The sequence below is a fragment of the Ictalurus furcatus genome, chromosome 6, assembly GCF_023375685.1.
Source record: "Ictalurus furcatus strain D&B chromosome 6, Billie_1.0, whole genome shotgun sequence".
NCBI classification, from domain to species: Eukaryota; Metazoa; Chordata; class Actinopteri; order Siluriformes; family Ictaluridae; genus Ictalurus; species Ictalurus furcatus.
In genome coordinates, this window is record NC_071260.1 from 5267501 (window position 1) to 5277500 (window position 10000).

A 10000-nucleotide genomic window follows, 5' to 3' on the forward strand; every position below is an offset into this window, starting at 1 on the left:
AGTGATGTCTTTGATCACCTAGATAACTGGCCACACCCCTGACAACAATGACGTTTAAAAGTTTTGATAAAACAATGTTTCAGAACCTTTGAAAAACAAATCCACCTGCAGATCATTATATTATACTTGTTCATTTGACAGAGTGTGACATTTTGACAGTTCATTCGAAGTGGCTAGCATTTAAGAGAGGTGATACAATCCTAGCAGTTAAGGAGTTTGGAGCAGTTAAGGGTCCTTAGAGGTTCTTTAGGGCTGGGATTTGAAGCCATTATTTTCCCATCCCTACCTCAGAGCCTGAACGACAGGATTTCTGAGACTTTTTTTTTAAATATCATATTCTGTGTTCAACTAAAGCATGTAACTCTGCAAGTTGTCCTTAACTCTGTGTTCAACATGTGATGGTGATACAGTTCACTGTTTTGAGAAATTAAATACATTATAAACTCATGATCACGAATGTTAGCTGGCTAGCTCGAAAATGACACACTTTCAAGTTCAGATTTCCTATTTTTGAGTTAACTCAGAAGCAAGAAGTTTCAGAAGAAGACTCTGTATAGTCTTCATTGTTAATGCTACCTTTCTGGATAAAAATTAGCTAACCTGATAAGATTTCTGAAAGGATTTATAAATCATAGTTACTGTATAATCTTTATCATTTCTATTGTTAATTCTAAGGCTTAGATAAGATAACGTTTTAAGCCAGAGTCTATCATCCTCATTGTTAATGCTACCTAGCTGGCTAAAATACTCTAACCTGTCAGTATTTCTGAGAGGGGAGCGTATCTATGCTCCCAGGATCCAAAGTTCCTCAGATTTATATGGCACATAATGAACACTTGGTGATTTAAAGCTGGAGTTAGGCTTCAGCATAAGTGAGAGCTGGGACATGTTTACTGTGTTTTATAAGTTTTACAGTATGGCAGTTCTCCAGTTTAGTGTACACTGTATGAACGTATGAATGTAGACGAACAGCAGCACAAAGGAGGGTTCCGTGTGTGCAACCTAGTTCATTTTCCAAGTTCATAACTTTCATGAATTTCAAGTGTGGATGAAGGATGGATTTTAAACTAATGTATGTTGTTATAAACAGGACCCTGGGAAAATGAGTCCTGACTACATAAAACCTGTGGGAAAAGTTTACTTAATGTGTGTTAACAGAATATTGATCTGGGGAACATAGGACCCTAGGAATTACCCCTTTGACAGAATATCATCATAGTCATGAGGTATAATCTTTATAATCTTCACTGCTAGTCTTAGTTAGCTGGCTAAAATAAGCTAACTTGGCAGGATTTCTGGGAGGATTTTAAGTCATTGTAATAATATTTAACATTTTCACTGCTGATGCTAGGTAGCAAGCTGGCTAAAATGAACTAACTTGGCAGAATTTTTGAGAAGATATAAAACTTTTAGTCTTTGTAATCTCCACTGTTAAAACTAGCTGGCTGGCACAGTTAAGATAACTGATAACAGTTAAGATTTTTTTTAAAACTATAGTCATAGTCTTTATAATTTCCAATGTTAATGCTAGCTAGCTGGCAAAAAATAGCTACAATGACAGGATTTCTGAGAGGACTTTTAAGTCATAGTCATAACCGTTTCAATTGGTCCTATTAATGCTGATAAATTCACGAGTCTTACAAACAGGTCCTTTGTATATTTTTAAATGACACTGTTATTCCAGCATTGAGAGGATATTTAACACTATTTAGTCCTGTGTTGGTCTTACATCTTGTCACCATTTGTGCAGTAGCAGAATGACGTGCTTTATACTGTTTCTGGACCCTACAAAATAATGTCCTATAACTCAATAATGTTCATGTCCTGGGGACATCATTTTGTTAGCTGGGCTGAAGTCATGAGTAAAATTGTAGACTTAAAAGGAGCATTTTAGAAGACTGGAGGGCTGTGAGTCAAACCAAGATCAGAGAAAGAGAAAAGGCCGAGCGATATGGAATGTGATTGACCAAAAAAACAAGGAAAAACAACAGCATTCTTAATAGAAGGCCAGCAGGAAACTTTACCATTGACCCTTGTTTTTTTATTTGTTGATATCTTACCAAAACAGGTAATATGGAAACAAATGTGCAGTTACAGCCATTTAACAAGCTGAAAAGCTGCTACCATGGCAATGCACATCTCTGTGTGGTCGCCATTAGAGAAATACGATTAATCATAGTGGCTGAGAATGCTGCTTTCAACAACATACTATTGAAAGGAGGAAGGGAGAGAGAGAGAGAGAGAGAGAGAGAGAGAGGTGAATATATAAAGAACAGAGAAACAACACCACAGGTAGAGATATCCAGAGACAGAAAAAAGGGGAGGTAAACAGGAGAAAAGGATGGTAGGCAGAAACATATAGTGACGGATAGAAAGACAGCTGAAAGATCATAGTGAAAAAGAGGGTAAAACAGGAGAGATGGATATAGAGTCAGAGACAAATCGACGGGGGAATGATAAATAGATAGATAGATAGATATATAGTTAGATAGATAGATAGATAGATAGATAGATAAATAGAAAAAAGAGAAGGGCAGAAAACCGGATAGAAAAAGTGAGATGAGACAAATATGGGCAAAGAAAGAAAGAAAGAAGCGGGGAGATAGCGAGGAGAAAAGAGGAAAGGAGTTAAGTGGGATGGATATATAGAGAAGAAAAGAGAGGGATAGAGGAAAAGCAGAGAACTAGATACGAGAAAAATAGATGTGGAGAAAAAAGAGGAGATGAAATTTTCTGGAGAGTGAATAATGATGAATGAGATTCATACAGTGATGGAGGGTAAAGTAGAATAGATGAGACTTATAAAGAGAGGAAGAAAGAACTACACAAACTACATAAAAAGAAAAAAGAGAAACAGCAAGAGGTGACCAAGAATGAGAGGATGAAGAGAAAGGTAGAGAGCAGGAAGCAGGGCTCCCCTATGGTTTGTACTAGCTTCATCTGCTGATTAACAAAACAAGCTAAATGTACTAGTTACACTTACTCACCAGAGACACCAACGATCTCTGCTAATATCCTTACCAACTGTATTTTTCTTCATAATGTCTCTATATACATTTAATGACAGGTTGTAGTGTACATGACAAGATAAGATGAAACCATGGCTATAAGCATTTCTTCCGTTTTAGTAAATCAAACAGTAAACTCTGAATAAAGAACTGAAGAAACCTCAAACCATACGCTCCATAGGATTGGTCTGAGGAATTACTTGAGCCAATCGTTTAAATTTATCGTGTTGCTACTTTGTACTTCATTTGCATAGAATTGAGAACATCTCGATCCAAATGTCACTTGCTGCTGTCACTGAAATCACCACTTGTGGTTTTGCTGGTGTCAGTGAAATCACGTACTTCTGAATTTTCTTTTAATGTTTATAGTTAGTGAGTTAGCTAGATTGCTGGCAACCAACTTGCACAAGCTGGCAACCAGTAAAGACATACAGCAGGTATAGTTATACATAAGACTTGATTTAGCTCCTCTAAAATAATGCAGGAATGTTACCTAATTCTCAGCCACAACTGAAATCATGTCAGTGTTACGCTCTCATCGTAGTCACCCCCATTTGGTAAAGGGATGGAAACTGGAACTTTATTGTATGAATCTGGCTTAGAAGCCAGGATATCTTACTGTAATGTATGATATATTAGCTAGACCTAGGCTCCAGGTTTCCCCATGACCCTGAAGGAAGGATAAGCGGTATAGAAGATGGATGGATGGATGGATATTAGCTAGACCATATTACAGTTGTCATATCCTAGAAAAGCTCTGCCTCTGGATGGAGGGATAGCAGTCGGAGTGTTAGATGGAGATGTAATTATAGAAGAGAAGAGACTCACCTCGTTTCATCGATGTAGACTGCTTCCAGCACTGAGGCGGCATATTCAATGTTCTTCCTGAGATCCACAACATTCACCTCGCCTTTATCCAGCTGCTTCACTAGACATCTCAACCTGCAGGAGAAAGAGATCAGATCCAGATCAGACTTACTTATATAACCAGATCAGAGCATATATTCAGATCAGACTCATATGACTAGATCAGACACATGCCATATACCCAGATCAGACTCACATAACTAGAACAGAATACACATTTAGATCAGACTTGTATAACTAGATTAGACGCATATACCCAGATCAGACTCACGTAACTAGAACAGAATATATATTTCATTCAGACTCATATTACTAGATCAGACTCGTATAAAGAGATCAAATGCATCCATCCAGATCAGGCTCATAATCAGAACAGATGCATATAACCAGATCAGACACATACATAGATCAAGATCAGACTTGATCAGATTCATATTTGCAGACTCCATACACAACCAGGTTAATAATCCATACCTAATCAGGATTATGTAGATCCAATATCTCTCTCTCTCTCTATAGATATATATATATATATATATAGAAGCACATACTCTGAAAAGAGCCGCATACAAAAGCAGTTCAGATTGACATACAACCTGATCAGACTCTCACGCAATGAGATTAGACTTATAGACAAACAGATCAGATACCTATTAACTGATAAGACTCCCATGCAATCAGATCAAATTGTGACCAGATCAGATGCATAAACCACCAAATCAGACTCATATATCCATATCAGATTTCCTACAATGTACATACATACGGCCAGATCCGATGCAAATGAATATGCAGATCAGACTCCCACACACACACACACACACACACACACAACAGTAACAACATTTATAGTATATTTATACATGCCAGAATTACTTTTACGCTATAGAAAGGTAACAAAAAGAGCACTATGCAAAATATTTTCATGCAAGGCAGAGAAGTCCAGTGACAGATCTAGTCTACACCACTCCATTCTTGTAACACAAATCTGCAAAAAGCCAACGTTTCAATCAATCCCATGCTTCAGAGATTAGCCCCGGCTTATTGTTCATGAGCTGGCGGGATTCGGAGTCTGTCTGTCAGAAACTCTAATCTAACAGAGGTATAAAAGACTCGGCCCACTCTGTGTCTGCGGCTAGCCAAGCAGAGAGCAGCGCTATTGAACTCGTTAAACCGACCAAAACGGATTTTAATCTTGTGCACATATTAGCATTTCCTGTCATCGTTTAAAAACAACAGGGATGTGACAGTGCACCAAACAGAGCTCCATGTGGCCACTTGCACCTGTGTTGGATTCATCAAGTATTTTTGCTTTATATCTGCCTTTGCTCATTAAGCAAATACACCATTCTGTGTGTGTGGGTGTCTGATTAGCATTCGCTCGTGTTAAACCCAACAGTCCTTAACGCAACACTGTGAGTCCTCATGGAAGTTTAGCAGCAGTAAAACAGTGTGGGATCTTGACACCTGGCTTACAGATACCACTTAACGCCTACTATCGGAATCTCTCTCTGGAGCAGATTTGAAAGTGCATGTCTTCAAAAAAAGGAAGAAAAAACAAGAAAGAAGAGAGAGAGAGAGAGAGAGAGAGAGAGAGAGAGAGAAGACACAGTGAGACACAATTTCTATTATAAAAAGAACTATGAAGAATGGATTTCCAAAAACAAAGGGTTATTGAGTTGGATGGATTGTCAGTACAATGCGTCTTTAATGCTTTAATGATTCTCCAGCCTTTCAAAGCACAAACGTGTTGCTGTGCTTTATAACAAAAGCAGCACTGTTTTTGTTACACACTGAGATGCCATTATATTAGGTACACAGTCTAGAGGAAAGTAGTCCATCTGCTGCTAAAGACAATGTACTGTATCAGCCCTCCTACACCTCATCCATCAATGGAAAGGGTTAATGCAGGCAGAGAATGTGGTGCTGCTATGAGTGTATCAGGTACAGCAGTGGTACTGAGCTTTTAAACACTTCAATGTCATTGCTGGGTTATAAACAGTCCACCAATCAAAAATCTCCAGCCAACAGAGACCTGTGTTCAGAAAGTGACACCGATAAAGGGCCAGAGGACAACTTCGGGACTCGTACACAACCATTACAAAAGGTGTAAACCAGGGGTGGGCAATCTTATCCGGAAAGGGCCAGCGTGGGTGCAGGTTTTCATTCCAACCAAGGAGAAGCCACACCTGAATCTATTGAAAGCCAAGATGCACCGATTAAACAGGTGGAATCAGGTGTGCCTCCTGCTTGGTTGGAATGAAAATCTGCACGCACACCGGCCCTTTCCGGATAAGATTGCCCACCCCTGGTGTAAATATTCACTGATGCTCAAGAAGGCAACATGATATATTAAGAACCAGGGGAATGAAAACTTTTGAACAGGATGATCGGTGTAAAATTGTTATGTTACATGTAATAGTCTCTATTTGTCGTCAGTGTGAAAAGATGGATCTGAACATCATATAGACGCTGTTGGAAAGGGGTCAAATATGCCGAAGATGCTGGAAATGTAAAGAATGTGCAGGACCTGGAGGATGTTTCTGAAGAACAATGGGTGGTTTAACTGCTCAGGACAAGCAAGAGACTCATGAATAACTATAACAAGATATAATCACAGCCGTCGATCATGCAGGTAAGGACTCTTATTTATTTATTTTTAATGATTAACATTTTGCAGATTCTGCAAGGTGTATGTAAACATATGACCCCCAACTGTAAGTTTAATTAAGATAATTAAGATAATTAAATTGCTTTTTGGTGGAGCTGAAGATTAATTAATATTAATTTAATGTACATTAAAAAAAAAGAGCTATAATCTTTAACGAGTATACCATCAGTAATTGTATACTAACAAAGTGCAACTACAAAGTAAAATATAACCGATAAAATAAAGCAGTGCGTCCTTCTGTTGGTCATCTTAGAGAAGGATCAGAATAAGAGGATTCCAACATAGAGTCATAATGATAATGTGTCTTTATTGGTCACATATACATTATAGAACAGTGAAATTATTTTCTTCACATACCCCAGCATACCACGAAGTTGGGGTCAGAGCGCAGGGTCAGCCATGATACATTGCCTCTGGAGCAGAGAGGGTTAAGGGCTTTGCTCAAGGGCCCAACAGTGGCAGATTGGCAGCACCTGGGGCTTGAACCTCCACCCTTCTGATCAATAATCCAGAGCCTTAACAGCTAAGCCACCACTGCCCTGAGAGTTGCCCTGAGAGTTGCCCTGAGAGTTGCCCTGAGAGTTGCCCTGAGAGTTGCCCTGAGAGTTGCCCTGAGAGTTGCCCCGAGAGTTGCCCCGAGAGTTGCCCCGAGAGTTGCCCCGAGAGTTGCCCCGAGAGTTGCCCCGAGAGTTGGGCTTTGTGGTGGGATTCTCGATCATCTTACGATTTTGCTCTTGTTTGTTAGAATTCCTATAAGACTGATTATGCAGAACTCTGAGGAGGAGACATAGCCAGCCTTCAGTGTTCATGACTGGAGGTGCTTTTGTAAATAAAAAACTCACTCTAACAACACTAAAAACAGGGTAAAGTATTGTCTCGATAAATTCTGAAGAGGCTTGGACGTCACATAGAACATCAGGATAAAGAAGTGTAAAAGGACAGTCTCATTTTGACGCCGTTGTCGAGAACCATTCTGTGCTGTCAGTTTGAAAGAGCGTGTTTTTGCCGACATATTCTCAAACATCAGCTCCCAGAATACAGGCAGAGGCGACTGAATATGAAATGGCTCTTCAAAGTCAAGTGTGGCAATTTTGTCAAATTACAGCTCGACACAGAGAATCGAGGCCCTGCAGTTTTGATAATGCCATGTAATTGCAGAGTAGACAAAAGCTAGCGTCTGGGATTGGAAAAGGATTTTCATAGGGAAATTTGATGTCGGTTCTTTGTGCAAATCTGTTTGTAGTGTCTTACGCATACTGACAAATTTCCGTCGAGACTATAAAAAGATTCTAGTTCAAGGTAAGAAAGCATAAGGGTGTAGAAATGATAGGTGAAGCATGAAGAAGAGTTTGGTTCATTTTATGTTAATTCTTTATATTATAGTAGCTAAAAATAGTCATTCCCTCAGCCTCTATTTTATCTTTTGAAATCATTCAGACCAAAAAAAGTGCTACTCTTCCTGGCAAACTACAAAGCACAAAATCTTCTGTCCTAAAGATTTGCACATCTCAGAGAACTTAAAGTGATGGTGTTACAAAGTACTAACACTGAAAACATCTTCCAAAATGCTAAATGTCTCTTTACAGAAACGACATGTTTTTAATCCATTTATTTGGCGCGTCCAACATGCAAGAACAAGCACATTAATATAAACTGCAGCCGGAACTACTGTCGTATCTAACGAAGTTGAGATCAGTTGTTGGTAAGAAGCCAGGCTGTTGAGTTCTGGACATCTGGACTTCTGTAAGCTACCAAGCAGAATATGACAGACAGTATTAAAGTCTAGCAAAACTAAAAGTGACTACAGACCTAATCGGATCATGAAACTAGAGTCGAGTCGAAAATGACAAGATGAATAAAATGGAAGAAAGCTTTAGTGGGGCAGTTCAAGGATGGACCCTACTTGAGCTTGGTTGAGAGTGTAGTGGGTATCAAAAGCACACTCTAAGAAAGGGTTCTCCAAGGGTTCTTTGAATAGTTAAGGGTTTTTCACTTCCTAAACAGGTTCTACGTGACACCTTTGAAAGGGGAACCAAATGTAGGGTGCTACACAGAGGGACAGACAAACAAACAGCAAAAAACAACAAAAAAAAACCTTTTAAGGGTTCTACAGTGCAGAATAAGCAACAAAAGTGAACCTGTAGTAGTACTTAATGTGGTGTACCATTTTGGCTTACTACTGTATGTGAATGCAGTAGTGTGGTTTGGGATGTAGTCAAACAATTCATGGTCTAGTCAGAATTTAAACACTGCTCAGCCATTTTTTGCTACACAAATATAGCTAGCTGAAGCAGATAAGCAGAGAAATGTTGAGTGAAAAATGGGGGAAAAATGGGATACTTCTTGGCTTACTTCCATTTTTCTTCTCTTCTGTTTCTCTGATGCTGAATCAACACTAATGAGAGCTGACTAACTCCAACACTGAGTTCTGAAAAGCAAACTCATAAGTAATAACTCAAAAGAATAAGCAAAATGGGCTTATTCAATGATGGATCGATGGTAGAGAAAGTCAGCTTGGTGGTAAACTACACTATACGATCAAAAGTATGCGGACACATGACCATCACACCCATAGGTGGTTCTTCCCCAAATTGTTGCCGCACAGTTGAAACCACACAATTGTCTAGAATGTCTTTTGTCTGCTGTAGCTTTAAGAATTCCCTTCACTGGAACTAAGAGGTTTGAACTTGTTCCAGCATGATGATGCCCCTGTGCACAACGCGAGCTCCATGAACACATAGTTTACCAATTCTGGTGTAGAAGAAATCAAGTGTCCCTCACAAAGCCCTGAGCCCAACCCCACTGAACACATTTGGGATGAACTGGAACACCAACTGCACTCCAGGCCTCCTCACCTAACATCAGTGCCTGACCTCACTAATGCTCTTGTAGCTGAATGATCACAAATCCACACAGCCACGCTCTGAAATCTAGAGAAAAAAAAAGCCTTCTCAGAAGAGTGGAGGCTCTTATAGCAGCAAAAGTGTGACCAACTTTGAAATTATATATATATATATATATATATATATATATATATATATATATATATATATATATATATATATATATATATATATAGACAAAGAGACCTCTGATAAACCCAGATGTGACCTTATTATGTTCCAATGAGAATAAAGTCAGTGGTGTCCTTGGGTCCCTTTTTAAAGTCAACAGCTAGGACTTGAACCTGATCCCTAGCTGTAGTGCCAATATCTAAGCTGCTATGTCTCAACATTCAGTGGACATTCCCAGCGGAGTGGACTTGGAGGACACCGTGTGAGTGAGTTTGATAACAGATTTAATCTCTAAAGCGTCTACATCTATGACTGCCGCTTGCTATTTTTACTTACTTTGCTTACGTGTGTACAGTGTGTGTGCAGCCTGTGCTTGCTGTGTGTTGCTGTAGTGATAGATGGGACCTATCTGGTCAAGCTGAGTGACAAAAGAAAAGCTT

The 10000-nt window shown here is 39.2% G+C and overlaps 1 protein-coding gene across 1 annotated transcript in view; it reads right to left on the reverse strand.

Annotated features, from left to right (window-relative positions):
- The window catches only part of pde1a (phosphodiesterase 1A, calmodulin-dependent), an 86960-nt gene that overhangs the window by 23462 nt on the left and 53498 nt on the right, over positions 1-10000 (reverse strand). The window contains exon 3 of the mRNA XM_053626282.1: positions 3837-3950. Coding sequence (XP_053482257.1) covers positions 3837-3950 — 114 coding nt within the window. The remainder of the gene's footprint in view (positions 1-3836; positions 3951-10000) is intronic.